This window comes from Coloeus monedula, assembly GCF_965178545.1.
Source record: "Coloeus monedula genome assembly, chromosome: 3".
Taxonomy (NCBI): Eukaryota; Metazoa; Chordata; class Aves; order Passeriformes; family Corvidae; genus Coloeus; species Coloeus monedula.
The window spans coordinates 4,271,494-4,294,293 of record NC_138783.1 but is presented as its reverse complement, the minus strand read 5'-3'; the positions used below and the strand labels follow the sequence as shown (position 1 = coordinate 4,294,293).

Genomic DNA, 22,800 nt, shown 5'->3' with positions numbered 1-22,800 from the left:
TGCCTTACTTGCAAATAAAACTATTCCGAGATAGTAGTGAATTTGAATTTATTAATGACTCGGTTTGCCTCATCTATTACTCGACAAAACTCACCCTAGTTCTCACTGAATGAATTTCTGACATTTGAAGCATGAACCAAAAGTCCTGTGTGGGACGGGCAGTGACATGAACATACGAAATATTTTACAGGAGACAACAAAAAGATTTCTTAAAAGATTCTTTTTCCCCCAAATCTCCACAACTGAAAACAAAATTCTGCAGCTCTAGAGTAGAAAAAAGTGGAACAAGGAATCCAGAATACAAAATAACATTTCCTTTTTATGCAGTAATGCACACAGATTTTGGAATTACTTTAAACATAATAAATATGAAGCTGTGCAAATTTATTTTTAAAATATTCTGTTGATGAAGAGATGGTTAATGTTGGAAGGCACAAGAATCTGCAACCTTTGAAGCTGATGAGGATACAGCCACAGTGGGGCAGTCAAAGACAAGATACAAGATTTGCCTCTAGAACACTTACAAAAGTGCAAGGAACAGATCAAATATTTTAGATACTAAGGGCAAATTCCCACAGTGCTTACTCAGGCAAAACTCCCATTGGCCTCAACAGGAGTTTCGCCTGAGTAAGTTCTGAGCAAAGACTGTGATGCCTGACCTAGATTTATCAGAGTCACACCAATCCAACACGTTTTTCAGACAGATGAGCACCGTGCCGCAATATTCCTGCGACATTCTGCTTAAAGGAATAAACAGACACCAGAAACTCTGAATCATCCTCCCCTCACAACCCCCCCCTTATAATGAAGGGAAGAACTCACAGCTGGGCAAGAAGTTGCTATCATGAAAGTCTGCCAAAGAGCAAGACTAAAAAAGAATCCAAGGAACTAAAAGTTTACCATTGCAAAGTTTTGAAATCTGATAAAAAAGGAAAGCGCACAAGTGAGATTCCCAAGGGCTTGTGTATGACAGAAGATAATCTGGCTTTCATTCTTGTAAGCAAACAGGCAACAGGGAAAAACTTCTTACTGTAGTTATCCTTTTGATTTAGGGCAAATCACAATTCCTACATGGTCAGGGGAAATTCCTCTGGTTGATTTCACCGGGGATTAATTTAGGTGAATAACTAGGTCAGTCTTGTTCCCAAGTTAACATTTCTATTACAGAAATATGAAAGTAGATTAGGTTTAACACGTGTCTACCTTGCTTCAGAAACTTATTTCTGTAATTACAGAATCCCATTTACAATAACTTTGATATCACGTACAGGAGAAATATTAGAATTAGTATCAAAGTGAGCAGAAAAATTCATCAGCATGTGAAATGCACATTTTTTGGACTTCTTTCTTCTAGCTGAAGTGAATACCAAAACCTTGACACAACAGCAATCAGACCACAGGTTTCCCCAGGAGAGCAAAGGAGAGATTATGAAACATGCGTACTGCACATGTAAACACAAAAGCAAAAATCATACCAAGCTAGAAATCCCCCCTTTCATATTTCACTGAATTTACCCTTTGCCAGATTCTTTATATAAAGAGTGGTTAAGCAATATAAAAAGATATACTCCTTTTTTATCTTTGAACTATTCCATCATGAATGTATCCTAAACCTCCCTAGATGTGCAATATTACCCGGAGAACCAGGCAGAAACATAGAATCATTTAGTTCGGAAAACATCTCTAAGATCATCGAGTCTGCTCGTTATCCCATCATCACCATGTTCATCCCTAAAACACATCCCTAAGTACCACATCCACACATCTTTTAAACACCTCCAGGGATGGTGACTTAGCATCTCCATAATGCTGGTATTTGCCCTCTAAAAGACTCTCCCCACTTGCTCTCTTCAGATAAGTAAAAGAAGAAAAGGAATCTTGGTTTTCCCCAGATTTGGGTTTTGATGACTGGATATCAGAATTCCAGGCTAAAATCAATTAGGGTGAAGTCCTTTGCTAAATTAAGAGAATTTGTTTTCTGTGTTACCATTTATTTTCATGGAACACGAACATAAATAGTGTCTCTGACATTTTAATGCCTCTTTCTCATTTGATAAATTTCAAATTGATGACAGTCATTAAGAAACACAGGCCTAGCCAGTCACATGCAAATACAATGTAGGGTAATTCCTCACAAACCAGTCAGAAAACTCTCCACCCCATGAAAAACAGTGCAACCATATGTCAGATCTTTAGCACACAAGAATTCCCAATTCTGAAAAATAAACAGGATTTCATCACAATCTAGCAGCGCTGCCAACAATTTTCCATCTCTTCCAGGGTTGTAACTCTTTGCTCTCCAGTTGGCACAGTTAGCTCAGTGCCACACACAACACAGCAGGGGAAAATGAGACAGAAACATAAATGATCTACAGCAGCTGAAGACACTGAACGAGTCTCCTCCTCTCCAGGCTCCTTTCACGTGAGCTTTGAAATATGCACCTGACTGTGCCTGAACAACTGATTGCTTTTAAATAACCAAGTCCAACAGGTGTTTGGGTTTTTTTTTTTTGACTAGAGTCAAGAATTCATTTCATTATACTCATGGACATAACACATCCTGCTGTGGAATATGTCAAGATTTAATTATGAAGCTTTACAAAAGCCTGGTGAAGCTGAGTGCTTCAGATTTTCAACCCAGAAGTTTTATGTGGCTATATGCAGAGTAGTTACTTTTTACCATCGTATTTAATGTGGATCATAAATTCCCATGGAGAGTGGTACAACAAATGAAAACAAAAAATCATCCAGATCTTATTTCCTTTCACCTACCAATAGCTAAATAAAAGAGTTAGAGCTGAGCTCTTTGGCTCACTGGAGCTGAATGGTTTTCTTTTCCCAGTGTAAGCACACAGTAAACAAATTTTATAATAGTTTCTTAACTCATCTTTGAAAGGTGCAAGTAGTTTTTAATGAGAAAAAAAAAATAACACATACATGAAAAAGCTACATTCTTTTTCAAGGCTTTCAAGAGATTGTTCTCCTTGTTCTATATATCAAAGTAGCATAACCTATGGCAATTACTGTCAGCTGACATGCTACTGAAAGCAACTGCTTTGACCTTAATGGACTGCCTTAAAGCTCATTAAGTAGTATATCAGGAGCTGTGCATAGTGCAGGTGTGTTCCAGCACAGGAAAGATACTTTATGATTCACTGCACCTTGGTCAATATAAAATCCTAATACTAATACTAAAATCCTAAGTGAACTGTGATCCTTTATTTGCAATAAACAAAGCAGGCGTTCAAGATGACATCCATTCACAGAATTAGCAACAGAGCAGTAACTGCGGGTTTATGTCAGTACACCTACTTTTTTAATCTCAAGTGTGGATAGTATTGTTTGGAGTGAATAAAGACCTCACTAAAATGTATAAGCATGTTCTGCATGTTTACAATAGCATCTTAAATTGTAGTTTGAAAATGGCAATTCTCATTAAAAATTATAAATGCACGCAATCAAATCCATGTGGGGCTAAAACCCCAGCTGTGTCTGAAATTAGATTAATATTCTGGTAATTGTTAGCTTTAAAAAAAAAATCTATTAACAGTATGAGGAACTAACAATAAAATGATTGCTCCTAGTCTGCAGTGCATGTGTACACATACGTATTAGTGTACTGCTTACATTTACTGGGCTGGTTTCCAAAGAGAAGGGTGTGCACAGACAGAATTTTCCAAGGTTCTCACGTCTGGCTGAGAGGTCAATAACTTTGGTGCCTTGGTCAGCCCCTAGTCTTTCCAAAAACACTGCCTGTAGCTTTCTAAGATTCATAGTCCTGATTTAACTCTTACTTCAGAAATTATTTGCAAGTGCATTGACTTTTTCCACCTCCTCTGTCCTTGCACAGCTACTTAAGGCTTGCTCAGAGATGTAACATTGCCTCTTTATGTGGATTCAATACTGGCAAGTTTTGAATCTAACACCAAAGACAGACTTGACACTTGTGACTCTCTGTGAGGGGAAAAAATGCAATCGCTTTGAGGGTTAAATGTCACAAACAGATTCTTCAGTTATCTCCTAAGATGCAAAGATCTCCAAGAGCACCAGCACTGTAGATCTATACGTAGCTCATTCTCAATCCTATCCTATAAAACATTTGTAAATAAAACCACTTGGAGACGTACACAGAGCCAACCTGAGAAACAGCAAAAGCACATATGTGTAGAGTTCAAAACTCAAATACGTCAATATGAAAATGGGAGGAGCCAGAGAGACTAAAAGCTGAAATCCAAGCTAAAAGAAAGGCAGAGCTTGCAAATCTTTAAAGGCAGAATCCTTTAGATTGATTACACTACAATATAGTCTTCTAATTTGAAATTATGTTGGATTACAGTGAATGATGGGATGATGCTTTGAAAGCCACATTAGGAATGAAGTGCAAAATACCACCTTTTTTACAGCCAAAATATTAGGGCAAACTTGTGTTGAATTCATCAACATAATCATTTTGTGAATGAAAAAGTGAAATGCAAATTTCCAACTGTGTTTCTCTGCCAAATCCATATTTGGAGTTCCTACTTGGAGGGTTGTGGAAGAAAAAAGCAGGGATGAGTTTAGTTTATAACTAAATTCAACCATTAAGCTCCTTTTTAATTTCTGCACATATAAATGCAAATTTGCATGCTTTTTCCCATGCATTCTCAGAACTCAAATGACTGTGGAAGTCAGTACTCACAGAAGTACAAAGTTTGACAAAACATGGAGAAAATTTAGTTTTATATTTGTGCTTCATTCCTGTCCTTGGACCTTCCTTCTAAGGGTCTGCCTTTGTTGTGGTCTTTTATAGCCTGTTTACATTTCTGTTACTAAATTTAAGGAGGGTTAAATAAACCAGAAAACCTCTTAGATGAATTTGGCATCACAGCTGGATAAAAACCAAAGAGAGAATTTAAAAATGAATGTTTTCAACTGTTTAAATTTTGTCACAGACATATTTTCATCTTCAGGGCCGCTACAAACAACCCTAGTAAACAGGAAGCACCACAACTTACATTGAATGACTCAGTTTGGGGTTTCTGTTCCTTTTAAACACACAGCTACTAATTAAAATTCATCACACCTCACACTGGTAGAGCCCAAAAGGCAAGAAGTCTTTTTCCGAGACACTCCTTCCTTTGGCTACTTGTCCTTGGGCACAACCTGAGCATGCTCTTTGTCCAGGTCACCATGACAGATGACAGAGGCTTCAAGAAGGGACGTGCAGGGTCTCCAACCCCAGGCATCCTCTGAGAGCAGGGAATGAATCCAGCTGAAGCTGGAACTCATGGGAAGGTGGCTCATCTCACCACCACTGGAAAGGAATCCCATCACCCACTTTAAAACCAGTTACTGCAATTCTCACACCTGGTGTGGGCTGAGCACATCAGCACAGCTCTTATTAACTTGCTTCTCGCCCACATTCTGAGCTATTAACTCACTACTTCAAAATATTTATGTTAGTGCCAGAGTCCCACTAGAGTAATTCCTACTGTTCTGCTGCAGTTAAAAGCAAACCTTTCCCCTCAGCAGGGGGGTGCCCAGCTAAGAGCAGGGACATGCAGTATCTGGGGACTGGCAGCAGCTGCCAGCAGCTGGATGTCTGCACAAGAGCACAATAATCCTGATGAGGCAGGATGGTACTGAGTGACTTATCCAAAGACCACCCTTTGGGATCCCATTGAGGTCTGTAGCTCTAGCCAGGAAAATAATATTATAATCTCACACTGGGGCCTTGAAAGGATATTTTTTTTTTCTAATATCCAATCTAAACCTCTCCTGGAGCCACTTGAGGATGTGTCCTCTCAATGTGTCATTCAATACCAGGAGAAGAGGCTGAACCCCACCTGGCTCCTTTCAGGGAGTTGTAGAGAGCGATAAGGTCCCCCCTGAGCCTCCTTTTCTCCAGGCTGAGCGCCCCCAGCTCCCTCAGCTGCTCCTCATCAGACTTGTGCTCCAGATCCTTCACAGTGTGTCACACACAGAGTTAAAGAGTTGACAACATTTGTGCTCAACTTTATGTCACCAGTGAGTTTCCAAGAAAACAGGTTAATGCAGACCTTTGCAGGACACAGCTTTTTCTCAATGGCTGCCAATAACCATTTTACTCTATGGTCCATGATTAATTTGATCCTTAAAGTAAATACCTAGGCAATGTGCTTGCAATAGCACAGAGCTTGTTCAGAAACTATTGCTTAACATCCCAAATTAATTGGAAAATCATTTGCATCTTGTTTTACTTTTTAGCAAATTGAACCTTCTCTCCCCAAACCTGTTACTTATGTACCAGTGAGGGAAAACTGAAAGTGTCTTCCAATGTGGAAATTATATAACAAAGCAAAAAACTATGAAGGTATCATCCTGATCCCCCCCACGTTCTGCTACTTGCTTTGCTCCTCTAATAAATCTAATGAGTCTGAAATCTTCCTGGATGGGGTATTTCAGCCACCTGGCTGGAGAAGAATCAGATCCATAAAGTTTACAAAGTGATTCAGGAAATGCAGTGCAGTAAATCAATTTTCTAACTACCATTATGGAAATAATAAAATATTTCATATATTAAGGCTGAATTCAGAAATAAAACTGATTAAAAAAATCTAGAATACATTTCTTTATCTATTATATAATTCTGTTTGCAGCAGCTTTTTGTGTGACTAAAAATCAGATTTAATGCAGACTATTAGGGTGTCACCGCTAAGAGAAATACTGGTTTGGTCCTTTTTAGAGTAGTGCCACAGATTCTTCTCTGATTATAAATATTTTGCTACATGTAATGAGTTTTTGTGGGGCCATGTGGTTCATTTTGAAATACGAACCCTGACTATGTTTTAAACCAAATGAATCTACAACATCTAACACATTCTATCTAAAAGCAGGGATGCAAGAGCCTGGATGTCCTCTGTATTGACAGAAGTGCTTGTTTATATACTATAAATGCCTTTTTATGACTAATTGTTGCCTTGGAAACCACTACTAAAAATGAAAGTTTTGTCTCCAATAGCAAAACTCTCGTAGTACTGAGTTATCCCAAAGTTTGCCTCATCTTTTCCTGATCAATCTGGAACACAAAGATTTGCAGTCAAATGTTCCTGGCTTTTAATTCCTCCTTTCTATTCTAAAATTGTATCTTGCTGTAAAATTTGTGATTCCGGGTAACAAACAGGAATCAATATCTTATTTCCGAAAAACCCTTTGAAAGACATATTTACATCCTTGTCTCAACAGGCTGGAAGACAAAAAAAATACATTCACACAGTATTGACCACTGCATCATAGATATAAAAGTCTATTTTTGGCTTACATTGCATTGTAGATCATTCCCAAAGAAAACATCCAATTGTACCATTCAATTTCTGACACCGGGACTAAGACAAAAAGGGGAAGATAAAATAATCAGTTTCCTCTGAGTACTGACAGTGCTGTACTGAGAGATGCGAGGCTAAAAATACCACTATTCAATATGCAGACCCACTCTGTGGATTTCCTGCAGTTACAGGTACTGGGCTGTTATCAATAAAAATCTCTGTGGAGAGAAAACATGAATCCTAAAAACACCAGAATCTTTGAGAGAACACTGAGGGTTTAACCTTCACATGGCAAAAGCACCATATGGAACTAAAGAGAGGCTATAAAATCCTCTAGTAATACACATGGCCTGATGATGGGAAGATGGTCATGAGGGAGAAAAAAAGGTCAATGCCAAAATGATGGGCAGTGAGAGCTGCAAGAGGATTTGGCACCCAGTGTAGGGTTCTAGTCCCTTCTGTTACCATGAAAGACTCCTAAAGGGGTGAAAGTCTTCCCTGAGTCTTCCACAGCCATTGTGACAAATCTCTCCCTCTTTCAGTCCTCACCCCACTTTGGTCAGAGCTGTGCTGAGTCCTTTTAAAAACTGACAGGGCTTTTTGACTTCCTGCTGAGCAGTCCTACAGAGAAATCTGCTGGCCTTGCTTGAGGGGAGCAGGACCCCGAGGACGGAGTCTATGGAAGGCAAGAGCATCCCACAGAAACGTGGCTATCCCCAGTTCATAGAGAGTGAGTGTAACATGGAACATGGATTGCAGCTGTCAGTCTGCCCTCAGGAATGAGGGAAGGACATTTCCCAAGGACCAGAAGTGACAGAAGGAACTGGGCAGGCTCTGCCACAATGACTAACAGAGTCAGTGTGTGAGGACCCACTTGCAAGGACAGGAAAGCTGGAGTTGAAGGAATGAGTGATTTGAAATGCTTTTCATTTCCCTTATACCTGAGTCTGTTGCTTTGAATCCTTCCTGTTTACAAAGTTTCTAGTTCATAATAATGGTACATAGCATTTTCCTCACCTTAGTTTCAAAGCTTTTTGATCTTCTTTGGTGGGTTCATGGTCAAAACAGATTCACCTTGGGTGTCTGGCTGACACAGGGACCTGCCACTGGCCATCAGCCTCTGTGATATCCCCTCCTGCTGGACATGCTCTAGGTACCTGCTCGACAGGATTTGGTAGTTCAGCACCAGGCTGCAGCCTTGGCAGGTTGCAGCAGTGGCTCTGAGGCATTTCTGAGGTTCTACACCTACAAACAGGCTCTCATGTTAAGCAGCTGGGTGAACCAACAGGAAAACAGGAAGCATTTCATCAGAGCCTGTCCTACGTTTCAAGGAAGTCCTTCAGCACAGATAAAGGAAAAAAGGAATATGTCATGGCACTGATTTTCTTTTTTTACAGCACAGCATTTCTTGATTAAAAGCAGCTCTAGCCATGATGAAAAGGACAGGCACTAACTACTCTATAAAACTAATTGTTCCTTGTCGGGATCCAGGAGAAAATTACAGGATAAATACTGGCTGAAGCCTCTGTTTACCATTTGGGATCTTTCCTGCATGTCACTGGGGGAGAGGCTGCCTGGCCACTCCCAGTGCCTCGCGCCAGCTGGGCCCATTAGCCCAGGCTCAGAGCTGAGACTGTCACTCGACTCCTGTCACTGGGGCACTCGGTGCCAGCGGAGCTCGCTCACACGGGCAATTAGCAAGGCTCAGCCCTCATGTGAGAACGTGTTAAGCTGCAGCGATGTTTATTTTCCCTTTCAAGCCCCGTACTAAGAAGCAGTGTGAAGCAAGAGAGGTTTTGAGAACTAAATGAAGGACATCTCTGCTATAAAGTAAAATCTGGGCTCTTTTTTTCCCCAGCTTGCATATTAAAACCAAGAGAAAACCTTGCAAAGTTACTTGTTTTCCTCCAAGTCAGCTTGCAGTTCTGTATAGAACTTCTAAGAAATGGGAGTTGCAGGAAAATGATCAGAACACCTCTATTTTAGGCCTAAATGAAAAGTAAACATATATTCTACATATATAAATATACAGGGTCTATAATCCCATTACAACATCTACATTAAATTCAGTAGATGCACCACAGTACTTACTGCAGTACAGAGAAATTAGATGAGTTCCTTATTTTGGCCGTACATCACTTTTTAAAGTGTAATAGAAAAAAAGGTGAAATAAGTTATTTAATGCTCATTCATCTTCTCTATTAGAATTCTGTCACTGTGCCCTATCACGGGAATATACAAATTCTGCACATTTTGTGAGAGTAGTAATGAGCATGCACTCTGGCTCTGAAATAGTTTCAATGATAGATATGAAAGTTACTAAAAAAATCAGCTTATAATTAGCTAATTCTTAATGTTGTGATAAAAATTGGAACTGAAATGTAGTTGAACATTTTGGTATCAGGAGAAAATGCTATATTGGGACTTAGTTGAACAATGGTCACATTTGAACAAGCCTTTTCACGTTCAAGAAGTTTTCACTTCACTGGAATCCCCCTACACCACCATAAACCAAAAAAACCCATCCCCAAACCTCTCACCAAACCCCATTTGCCATTATAACAACTTACTTGCATCACATAAGGGATTAAGCATTAATGAACTGAGACTTAAACCATGCAAGGAAGGTCCTACATGTCCAGCTAGAAGGTAAATTTCAGTGAAATAAAAATTAAATTTTAATGTATGAATGGAAGGCTTAACAGCATGCTTCCAACAGTGAAGCTGGTAAGGTTCTTTCCTCTCCCATCTCTCTCTTTTACAAACATATCCTTGTAAATGAACACAAATTACCAGAAGAGGAAACAACATGGAAAAAGACCCTCCACAGCCAACAAAACCAAACACAAAATGCAAAGAAGAATGAAAAAGGCCTCCCACTTACACTTAAAATAAACTTTTCCAAAGTTTATTACACATCCCTTAGCCAAAAATCAAAACAACTTCCCTTAGCATAGCTAGTGTGTTTACTGAATCACATGACTGAAGCAGAAGGGAACAAAGCCAATAATTCCAACTGTTCTTCCTATAGCACAGACAAATCTGCAGCTGGAATACAAGAGGCACCAGGCAATCAGCTGTTCAAATGAGATAAGACAAACTCACACTTGTGGTGTAGGCGGCTTCAGGGTCGTCCTCCAGCACCCGTGACAAGCCAAAATCGGAGACTTTGCACATGAGGTTGCTGTTGACCAGGATGTTCCGCGCTGCCAGGTCCCGGTGGACGTAGCCCATGTCCGACAGGTACTTCATGCCAGAGGCAATCCCCCGCAGCATCCCAACCAGCTGGATCACTGTGAAGTGCCCATCGTGCTTCTGCAAGGGAAGAAACAGCACAGCTACTTCCTATTTGTTTCATTCTAGTGATCTTAACCACAGCTCTTATTTAAAATACTTTTGTCACCCATCCAGCCAAGCTGCCCACTGCAAGCTTGTTTTTTCAACTACTTAAATTGGCTGGCAGTGCATCCCATCTCTCATTGTGCAGCTTATCCCCCTTTCCTACACATTTTCACAATCTTCCCACTGACAACATTTAATTTCTTTCATACTTGGTTACCATGAATGCCTTCCCCCAACACTATTTTTAGTACAAGAAAGGACACAAAAATCTTCACCTATTACTCCATGGCCTCAGGAAACAAAAACCCCTCTTTTTATTGTCTCAGCCTTGATTGTCTGCATTAGGGTACTGTTGCTACCTCACTTTTATGTTTTTTATTTTTTTTTTTTTTTTTTGGGAGGATTTGTTTGTTTAAAAAAAAAATCCCAAAATAACCTGAAAAAAGTCTGAGGCTTTAGCTCATGCTTGTTGTGCACCTAAAACCTAATCTCTGAACACTAGATTTAAAAGGAGATTTGGGGTGAAATTCAAGGGTTATGTAGCTTTCCCAAAATCTTCCTAGCTGATTAGGGTTAAGCTCAGACCCATGAATGCATTAAACTGCTTAGCACCTTCTGAAATGTCCTGGAGTTGAACATGTAAATCAGAGTTATGTCATTAACTGTGCTTGCTCAGCTGGGCAACCTTGCTGGGCCTCAGTTTCTCCATCTGCAGTATTAAAGTGAACACTTCTTTTTGTCCTGCATCAGACAGCTCCTGAATGGCAGTGGGGACCAAGGGAGTGCATGCACAGAAATGTGATTACAGGCTCTTTGCCTTGTTTAGGCCTGCCCTACCTACCATTCACAGCAGACTGCTTGCAGGAGTATTTTTGTGACCTCAACTGGCAGACATTTAGCTTCTCGTGGATTATTCCGTGAGCCAGGATTTTTATGTTAGCAGGAACAGCCAAACAAAAGCCAACAACTCCTGCAAACAAGTTAACTTTCCATTTTCTCTTTCAACACTTTCAGCATTGGGCTACAGACAAATAGCAAATTCGGATCAGCATTCAGGACATTTCTACTGCTTAGCTCATGCATTTAAACAAGATGATTTTTATAGGGAAGAAGCTTACAGGAAGTTCAGCCAATTCTTTAGATTCACCAAAGCAACAGGCTGAACTGTATGGATACGCTTAGCTTTATCCCTGGTCAGCAAAGTATTTCAGCATTTCCATAATGATTCAATGATTTGGGGTACCTATATCCAGCTAGTCAGGATATGAACATTTAAAGACTAAGACAAAAACCAGAAAGAAAATGGTAAAAGGAAGATACCAACACACCTTGTCAGCTAGAAAACCTCACAGCCCTATTATACTGCCCAGCAAGATTTATATTTAAGGAGTCATGCTTCCATCAGTGGCTGAACACCACAGCCACGTGCCAATAAAGCACATTTAAGGACAATTCTTTGAAACCAGCTATATACAACTGATTCAGAGCAATTTTTCCCCTTTGAATGTGTCAGTGCCTTGTATCAGGGAAGTAAAGCCTTTCTGTCTCTAAAACCTCCACACAAAAGTGGAAGCAGATCTCCCCAAGCAATCAGGCCACACTCTCCCTTGTCGTCTCCATCAAGGCCACCTGTGAGCAGCTGGTTCTGCACAGGACATTGAGCAGAGGGTCCAGACACAGTTGTAATGAGTCCCAAATTACCAGTGACAGGTGCTTTAAATAAACTCATTCCATCCAGCAATTAAGCAAAGAAAGACAAAAGATTATATTTTTAACTACTTTAAGCTGCTTCCTGTAAAGGAAGGACATTAACTCAATATTTTTGTAATGAAACCGCATGGGATTTGAATTTTGCCTTTTATTTAGTAATTCTAATTGTTCAGTTGATTCAAAAATGACAAAGCTGGTTGCCAACAGTTAATACTCTTCACATTTACCATGTATGGATTACTCTTTTCAGGTAACTGTAGAATTAGGATTTGGAAAAAAGTGTCAGTACCTGACTTTTGCAAAATGACCATTCAAGCCCCTCTCTACCCCAACAACAAAGCACCAAACTAAAGCAACCTCTCAAAACTGTAGATTTCTACCTCCTCCTTATCTTCCTTAACAGCGCCATTCTTTCAACAAACCTCAGAGTCATCTGCAGCACCTCCCTTAACCTTTTGCCCTCTTGGATTGCAAGCATTCATTCCTTCCTTTTTTAATTTCTGCTCTTTCAAATCTAGACCATGCTTGGCTGATTTTTCATAAAACATACCCTTTTTTCTGCTCTTTCCAAGTCTCAGTACTTGCCTTACCAGTAGAGCAGTAATGCCTGAGTTTAAAACAATCTCATGCTTTTGCCATTCTCTCTTTTTCCTTCTTTCAAATTTCTCTGGGCTTCTGCCTTGACACAAAAAGTTAAAGCTTCTTATCTTCACCTTTAAAGAAATGACAGACCTGCTAATGTACCAGCTGCAATTTTATTCTGTCCTCCTTCTCCCTCTTTGTATTTCTCAGAATCCTCTACTGCGTCTGCTCTCCTCTCTCTTTTCTCATGCTTGGTTTTATATTTTTTCACTGCCAGCCTTGCAGTTGGAACGACAACATTTTTACTGTCAGCAGAACAGTCTTTTCTCAATCAAGTCTCTTTGTAATCACTTCTGCATCGGTTTCCATGCCAGCTGTATCCCCTTACAATCTATAAACTGTTATCTTTCAATGCATCAAATTTTTTTTTTTTTTGATGTAAGCTGATCTGGATACAGACTATGGGCTATATTTAACCTTTGGAAAATTCAACTAGGTTGATGAAATTATAGCAGTTAGAATCTGACCTCCTATCTTCAGCATTTTTTAAGTCCCCAGGTACAATCCTTTGGCAACTTTCCACTATCTTGTTTCATTCACTTGTCATATGGGGAAATAAAACACTCATCTGACCGATAGGATGGTTGTTACCCAGGGCTTTATTCTGATTCCCATAGCTTAGATTTGAAATATGTTTTTGATAGGATTCCCACTGGGCTGTTAAGGGTGTTAATCAATACTGGCAGCAATTCAGACCTCAGTGGGCTCACCACATTTATCCTATCATCCCATTAAATTTTAATCAAGCTTTGATGGCTTTGCTAAACTAACTTTTCTCAACAGCTGGGTATAGATGCAATATCTGAGCAGTTACTCTTGCATTTTTGAAGCCCTGAAAATGTGATTGCTATTCAGCTACAGTTTGCTTTTGAAAAGCTTATGTAAGTGAAATATTCTCCTACTGTTACAGAACTTTCAAGAGCACTGACATATAATGGGCTGGTGAAGAGGGTCAGTTACTGGAAGGGAGGAAAGAGGATATCCAGAGTTTCATTGTATTTTGCTCTCCAGTTTTCAGCTCCAGTGCCCAGTTTAGTGCTTTTCTACAAGCCCCTGGAATTTTTCTTCTTCAGAAGGTTTCTATTTATTTCACTGCCCAGTAACCTTTTGGAGGTGTAGCCACTGGATTTTTCTGTATTGTTTCTGGAGTTCCATCTATTCCAAAATCCACTTCTTTATTTGCCAAATGAGTCAGAACACTTTTAGGCCTTTATCCTCTGTGCAGGATTTGATTGCTACAGGTCTAAATATTTTATTGCAGATTATTTAGATCTCATTTTAGGTGGAGAGCAGCATTGAAAATGGTGTTTCTTTGTCTAACCTAGATCATATTCACCACTGACGGTTCCTACTGGTCACTGTGTGAAAGACGCAGTTTTTGCTGTGCATTTATTGTTACAGTTTTACTGTGCAAAGTAAATGGTAGAACTTTGTCCTGATAAATCTTCCAAAATTCAAGTAGCAGCTTGGTGTTTCTTCGAAGTGTAACTCATGCTTCAAACTATCATGTGTATCACACTAAAGTTTATATTTTTGGTACTAAATGAGGTCAACTGATAATTTCTTCTTTATTCAACTGTTGACAGAGTTCCATGCAGACTTAATTATTATTAATAGGTTCCTTTAATTCAATTAAATATAATTACTTTAGTTCATTTTAAATGCTAATGAGATCCTACGTGAGAATCTAAGTGACTCTTCAACCATTAAAAATATGGGTAATCTTTTTATTATTAAGAAGTATTTGCAAGATGAAGCCCTTCCAAAGGTTATTATGAGGTGCAATAACCACCCTCTGATCTGGAGGCACAGCAAGAGCAGCCCTGTGACCTGTGGCCCTGCTTTCCTCACGCAGCTACAGCAGGAAAGGGATGCCCTGGAATAACCAGGGGTCCCTGCCCACTTTGGTGCACTGGAACACAGCTGTCACAGAATCACAGACCTGGAAGGGTTTGAGCAGGGAACAAATCATCTCTCACCCTGTGTCATTCCTGACATGCTTTTATAACCTGCACTTGAATACCACTAGGGCCATTATTTCTTATTCTGTCCACTTTATACCATACTTTATATAAGGTGCCTCCCTTGAGCCTGGCACTTGGACTGGCACAGATTTCAATTCCTCTTTGCAACTGTTTTTTATGCCCACCAAGACTAAATATCTCTCCTGCCCTTTTCTTTGGGCTTCACACTGGTTCAGTCCACAGATCTCATTTCCTTGGCTACTTTTCATTTTGATTTTATTGTGGACTCTGCCCAACCACTCCATGCAGTTCCTGAAAAACTGAGGTGCAAACAAGGCAGTACTCCGAGGCCTTGCCAGTGTGAAGCAGAGAGGAAAAAAAACACTTCACAGACCTTGCAGGGGAAACTCCTATTTGTCAATTCCATGGTGGTATTTGCTGTTTGCATTTGTCACAGCAATGCAAATGCCCCTGACCTACCCCAATTTCTACAGTAATTTCTTTCATCAGACTTCTGTCTGAACAGGCATTTTCTGTCCTCTACTCTATAGCTGATTATTCCAGCCACAGTGGAGTATCATGCCCTTGTCTTTACATATTTCTAATTAATTTTAAGCTAATTAGTTACTAAATTATTTCTTAAATTTGTTGTGATGATTTTAAATCCTAGCTCTACCGTGCTGACAGCCTGTGTTCCTTCTCAGCTTTGTATTGCCTGAAAATTTCATAGTTTAGTTGCAGTGTCCAGAAGTTAAAAAAAAATCTGGGGAAACACAGAGTGCAGAACAGCCCTACTTCATACATCTTTCCATTCAAATTCCATTCCCTCCACACAGGATGTAGCCGATACAGCAGAAATTTCATGAAGACCACATTTCTCTTCCTGCTCACAAGGATCTCATGTGAGAGAGTTTTAAAGCCTTACTAAAGCCAAAGTTTACAAGATCAACTGCTTCTCCCTCAGCCACAAAGCCTGCGCCCTGCTACAAAAGGAAACCAGATCTGTTTGACAGAATTAGTTCTTGACAAATCCAGGTTAGCTCACACTTATCTCCCTGTTATCTTTAAGATGCTTAGACGTTGTTTGATAATTTGTTCCAGAAATCTTACAGAAGTTGACATTAAGCTGACTGGCTTGTAATTTCTTGGCTTCTTTTTTCCTCTCTTTTAAAAGACATTCAAAATCCCTTCATCTAAAAGACACTGGCTCTGTTCTGATCTTCTGATTTCCCATTACTGACAAATTCACAAAGGTAAAGAGCACACTGAAAGAGTCCACATAACCTATCAAATTCTTTTTGCCTTCTAATGTAAGACAGTTTGTAATAAATTTCCTGTTGCTCAGCACTAAGAATATTATGGTATTTAATGTGTAAGTAAGAAAATCTACATATTAGAAATCCCCAGCATTTCTAAATGAACTTCTCACAGCAGCATCAGAAATGCTGCTTATGTGTCCTTTTAGCAGGGTAAAACATTGCTTGAGAACAAATGCTGGCTCTGTAGCATCAGTGACAGCTTCTCAGTGCAATCTTAGATCACTTCAATACATGTTGCTTACAATTTCACTGGTAAGGTAATGCAATCTTTCAAATTCACTTTCTAATTGCTCAGTCTGATTTTGGTAAAAAAAAAAAAAAAATTATATCAGCAGTTTCCAGGTTTACAGTGCAGGTTTTCTATTTTACAGACTGATTTTTGAAAGCAAAATGCCACCTTTATCCTGCCAGGAAAGGAAAGTGCCTCCAATAAATTAAAGTGCACATGAATGCTGCGTGGGAAAGCAAAAGAGGGAATATTAGTTATGAGCACCAAGGTTGTTGCCTCTCTGAATGCAGATAAATAATAACAGGAGCCATTAAACTTAGAAAAGACCATCTGGCTTCTCTTCCTCACAGCTTACTCTGTCTGGGGAGGCCATGTTAGATGGATATACAACACACACTTTACTACATTGTTTCATAGACTTTGCTACAAGTGTTCATTTTTATCTTCTCTCCCTTTCCCCTGAACTTGCTAGATGTGTCTGCCAGAGCATCTAAACTGAAAAAAGGGTGAGTGTGATGGCAAAGCTGCTCTGAGAATAACTTCATAACGATTACTGCAAGAAAGAGCACTATATCATAATATTTTCTCCATCTAGTAACACTTATCTTAGCCTCTGCTAGGCCAGCCTCGAGGGATTAAAACTTGAAGCTGAATTCCAGGGTTTCATTTGCTGTACAGTATGCTGCAGTTGGGGCTCTAAGGCAATTAAGCAAATTTCTTACAGACTCTCTGAAATAAAAATATATGTGTGGCAGCATTTCCACTTACTATGCTTGCCTGTATATAAATCTAACTTTTTTCAACAAGTATTTTAATTTTCTGAAGCAAATGGAAATATATCAGCACCAGCTTTTGGGTAGGAGGAGGAGAATTACAATGGCAAGCACAAAGGTGCTGCTGTGATTATCCCAGGTAAATGCATCGCTTCCTTTTACAGCTCTGAGATTCACAAAACTGGGGAAGACTGGAGCATCTTTCAAACCTAAATACCTCTGTCTATTCAGCACACCTTGGACGCTGAGCAGGAACAAAGCTCTGGTAGTCTGTAGCTGCAGGAAAGTATGAAAGAATTCAGTATTCAGGTGATATTTTTTGGTCCATTTTACATGATTCTGTGTAGCCAACACAAACCTCCTCCAAAAGGCAGCTTCCAGACATGTTCCTTTTCTGTGTTTAAATCCATGCCCACACTGCCTGATGCACGAGGAGGTGAGCAGAGACCACAGCCAGCATAGAGCTCTGCAGGTATCATTCTTCTCAAGAAGCCACCTCATCTCCTAATCACCCTGCTCCTGTCCATGTGATGCTAAATCCAATTATTTGGATTCATCCAAGAATGACGCCTTAAATGGAGCTCTGAAAACAAAAGGGAGCAGATGAGATTTGAATCTGAATAACCCCATGAATCTGTGAGGCACAGGCTTAGAGAGTGGGCTGCATGGGGATCGGTGTGGTGGGGTGAAAAGACCAACCTAGGGGAAAGGACTTTTGTAGGAATTATTGCAATCATCTCCAACCCACAGCAATGGCAAACTGCCAGACTGCTTGCTAACAAGGTTTTGTGGGTTTTCAGCTTTTTTCTGGTTGTTGTTTGTGGTTATTATGCATCTCTCCTGGTTGTCTTTCTTGTCGTATCTTCTGCAGCCTGTAACAACAAGCCCGAGCAAACACATCTGACTGCACCTAGTCTGTCTTATCACTAACATCTTTCTATCAATACAGAGAGCTGCCCTTTCAACCCTTCTTGCCTTTATAATTTGCCTCATGTGCCTGCAGAGTAAGTGATTGCTGAGATCTCCATGACACAGGCAGGTGCTAAAACATAACGACAATGAGCCCCATCCGAAGTCTGTGTGTGAAGCTTGTAACAGGAAATTTTACCTGGGTCTCCTCAATTCCCAAAGGTCAGCCACTTTCTTTCCAAGCACGGATTTCCTCTGTCTGGAAGTTGTTGGTGTAATGCTGAAAGAGGCTTCTAGCCCCTGAGGAAATACTCAGCTAGAAACCCACATCCTTTTTCAGAGAAATCTCTCCAAGTGTTACCAGAAATGAAGCCACATGAACCTCATTTCTGGGCAGACAACTACTTTATTGATAGAAAATTTCGGGTATACTTTTGTATATGATTAACCTACATGTCTCAATCTCATATGATAAAAAAATCCCAAACAACACTACAAAAAACTAAGTTCCATCTTTTGTAAATGAGTTTTATATAATTGCGAAAATAATGCAGTATTTCTGAGGAAAACTCAGTGTCAAGTGTATCCAGCAATTTAGGATGTCTGATGATACACAATCACTGAAATTAATTACCATCATCTTACAAAATTGGTTCTAATTAGCTGATGCCTTCCCACTAGACTATCTCTGAAGCAGCTTCATATTGCAAATCCATGCCAATGTTTTTTACCCAAAAGCTCAGAGTTAGCAGCTGGCATACAGGATATTTTGTGGGGTGGGGAAGACATAATTCAGCCCAGCTTGCTGTTAAATCCATACAAATAGCAGAAAGTGGACACTGCTCTCTGAAAAGCAAGGAAGTAAAGGCTGTTAAGATTTTAGGGGTGAAAGATTAAAGGCTGGGGGGAGGCTTCTGATTCACGGCACAATCTGTACTGGCATGAAAGCAAATATCCCACCATGGCTGTGAGGAGGGTGATGGCAAATGGAATTCTTCCTCTGGAATACCCTCATATGGTTCACCACAGAATCTCACTTTGAATTTGTAAGACTGACCCATTTTTGCTGGCTTTTGGAGAAACACAGATGGAGTGATGTACTTGGGAATTTTTGCCGGCTGTGGTATGTTGGGAAGTATTTCTTATGGTGAGAAATGGACTTCTTTCTCCTCTGAGTAAAAACACTTTGCACTGGAACAATTGATTCCTTTAAATAATAAGAAAGACAGACTGTCTTATAAGCCCTTCCAAATCCCACAACATTTGTTATAGTCACTGAATGCCTTTCACTAGGATTGCTAAAGATAAAGCCTCTCTGCTTCTTTGTATCTTCACAAAAGCTTTTAAAATTGTGGACTTATATCTGCAGGAAACAACTATTAGTAATGAAGCAGCTGGATTTCTTTTTAAATAGGTTACTTTGCAGCCATTTGCTCTCCTAATTATTAAACAGAAATGCTGACATATATCTACAGTGCTTTGGGATGTTGAATATTATCTAAAGTACATTTAAAAAGCATTTTAGAAGAATAACCCAAATCTGAAGCGTGAATTGAAGCTGTAAAATAACATACATGAAAAACAGCTGCAGAAATTATTAGCTCACATTTCCCCCCCCAGAAGTTCTGCTTCCAGATATATCCAATGCAATATGGGAAGCATTGCTCCACAGTAACATTGTAATTCTGCTGATGCCACTTTCTATTAAAGTATCGTAATAAGTAGTAACTGTTCTGATAAATGAATGCATGTGAAATAAACGTGGGATATAGATATCACACAGAGCCATTCAGAGGAAGGTAATTCTCTCTCATGAATTATTTCAGGACTTGGTTCTATTCTCTTCCATGAAATTCTGCACACACACACACAGAGAACAATGTTTCAGATCACCAGACACATCTTCCTGGGGCACTGCTGAAAAATTACAGAGCAGGGAAGCTGCTACTCAAATCAGTGGCAGTCCCTCTGCTGCAGATGGACAGAGAGATGAGCCAGAAAGGAAAAGGGAGTAATTTTTAAAAACTACCCAGCATCTAAGACATGGATGATATTAAACGTTCCGTAAAAATAGCTTGATTTTGAGAAATCAGCATATTCTCACAAGAAACTGTGGTGCTGGTGTGTTTCTGACAACACAATAAGTATCTTTTAGGTGTCTTGACAATGGAAAATGAAAAATTATTTGGGAGAGTCGGTGAAGAGGACAACAAGAAATGTTAGAGAAAAATTACAATGGAATAATCAAAACCAAAAGAAAGGAGAATCAGTGTCTACAGGTATCTGTGGCAATGGCTCTGCTGTACTCTCAGGGTTGTATCCTTTGTTCCAAATGCTCTTCTCTTTTTGCTCCCCCTCTTCCCAAAAGTACTGCCTGCATGACTTTCTCCCCTCTCATGTACATCTTCTTTCTAAAGTGCTGGGTGCTTTTCACTCCTGCTTTTTCACTCCTGCTTATTCACTTTTTCCTCTTACCAGGTCCTTCTTCCTGCTACCAAAGCATCCTTCAATCACCATCACCAAGATTTTCATGCCAGTATTTCCACAGCTCCCTGCTGAACATCTCTCCTTTGGGGTACCCTTTCAAACAAGTTTCCAAGCCCTTGGGACTTCCCACAACCCCAGATTTACCATTCTGCAGGATGGAAATGGCAAGGCAGTGAGCTACTGAGAGCTGGTGTTTACTTTTTAAGACAAATCTGAAATACTTGACATTAAAATTATTCACACAAGGTCTTAGGTCAGTGGGCCTCTGGAGCATTTCCAGGGGTTCTGTTCAAAAAGAGACTATTTTAGGGTAAGTTTAGCTCACAGAGGGAGTCATCCTTTCCTTTTACTTTTCTAAGAAGAATTAAATACAATTTGCCAGCATATTACTCACATTTTCTTTAGCCCTTCTTTAATGTTTACTAAGGACCTTTGGGGGTTAATTAATGCCAGGACATTTCACCCATGAACTGTTTTCTAATTCAATTTGTTAAATGCAAGTAGCCATAAATATTATAAATCAATTACTGAGTATGTTCTATGCTTCACCAACCAAAAAAATTGTAACAGAGTATTTTTGAAGGTGATTGAGAAAAATGAACCACTTCCATAAGGCCAGGCATTTATGCTTCAATTTATCTTTTCTTTCACAACAACACAATTTGAAATACATTTTGCTAAATACAGGAACTACTTTTGTAGAAGAAATCAATTATATTCTCAAGTTTAAATCTTCTTTTTTTCCAGCCATGCTCTAATGTATTACTGTACCTCAGAAATGTACCCTGGGGAAAAGGCTTCTATTCTTCACTAAAAATCCATGAATAACATTATGTAGAAATTAATTTGTGATAAATGATTTAAAATCTTAACCTAGAACGGTGTCTTATTCAAATGTCATCAGAAAATGGCACCTCACCCGCAGGAAGGAGTCAAGGGATCCATTCTCCATGTATTCAACTACAATCATTACTGGTCTGCCTGCAAAACAGCAAAGAAACACATTAGGATTATAAATATATTATGGGGCTTTTATAATTCTAGATGTTCTGCAGAGGTTATTCACAGTAGCTAAATATGTAAAATATTTCCAAAATTCTCCTTTATATCACAAACACAATTCCCTGTGTTACTCTTTAAGAATTATTTACTATCCTTATCTTTTTTTTTTTTTTACTGGATTAGCTGAATGCACATCATTCACTTTGGTGTATTCTCCCTTAAAAATGATCGAAGAAGAGCCTGCTATATCCAAATAGCAAAACTTGCTGTGCCATATTTTGGACTATATCTGAATTAAGGTAAAACCCAAATATTCATAAGCCATGTCCAAGTAATTACAAACTGAGGGTCATAATTTTCCTCTCAAAGAAAAACATCTCAGTGACTTAGGAACAGAGGAGACAGATAGAATGGGGTGTCACCAAAAAAGCTCTTCTAGATTTCCTAGATGGGGTGTGTATAATCCAGCAAAACTCTGAGTTCATATGTTTGTAAATACATAAAATATACACAGTGTTACTCAAAGCAAGGTTTTGTTCAACTAGCACAGTCCCAGGGTGGCACCATATCCAGATTGAAGCAGAACAAGACATTACATTTATTTCTTATAAGGATATCCAAATCTGAAGGCACACTTTTAAATTGTGTACTTAAATACCAGCTCACTGCTGGTACCCTTTGAAAAACCACCCCTCTACAAGTGCTTGGCAGGAGAAGGGCAACCAGGCTGCACAGCAATGTTTAGAATTATTAATATCCCAAAGAAGCCATTCTATACAAAAAACTAATGAAGAAGAATGTTAGTAAGATTAGGAAGGAGGTGAAAGGTCTTAAAATGGCAGACCTTTCTTTCCATGGGAACGGCCACCTCTTTTGGGGTTCGTGGGAAACCACAGCTATGCCAAGTGGTGACACTGAGAGTCCATCATCTCACCTCCTCAATTCAACATCAGCCAGGCCAATATTCTGCAAGCCCAAAAGAAGACTCTTTCATCCCTTTTTTCCCCTCTTCTGCTCAAATTATGGTTGTGATTTGTTTGGTTGAGGGGATGAGAAACAAACACAATACTCAGGTTGATAAAGTGTAGAAGTGCATTTGGATTGTTCCAGCACAACTGTTCATTTCTGTTCAGTTTGGTT

General features: G+C 39.5%; 1 protein-coding gene across 1 annotated transcript in view; it reads right to left on the bottom strand.

Annotated features, from left to right (window-relative positions):
• The window catches only part of EPHA6 (EPH receptor A6), a gene marked incomplete at its 3' end in the record, with an annotated part of 381,057 nt that overhangs the window by 31,017 nt on the left and 327,240 nt on the right, over positions 1-22,800 (bottom strand). Inside the window, exons 14-15 of the mRNA XM_082277981.1 lie at positions 21,578-21,635; positions 10,389-10,598 (exon numbers count right to left, since the gene is read on the bottom strand). Of these exons, the coding sequence (XP_082134107.1) occupies positions 10,389-10,598; positions 21,578-21,635 (268 nt within the window). The remainder of the gene's footprint in view (positions 1-10,388; positions 10,599-21,577; positions 21,636-22,800) is intronic.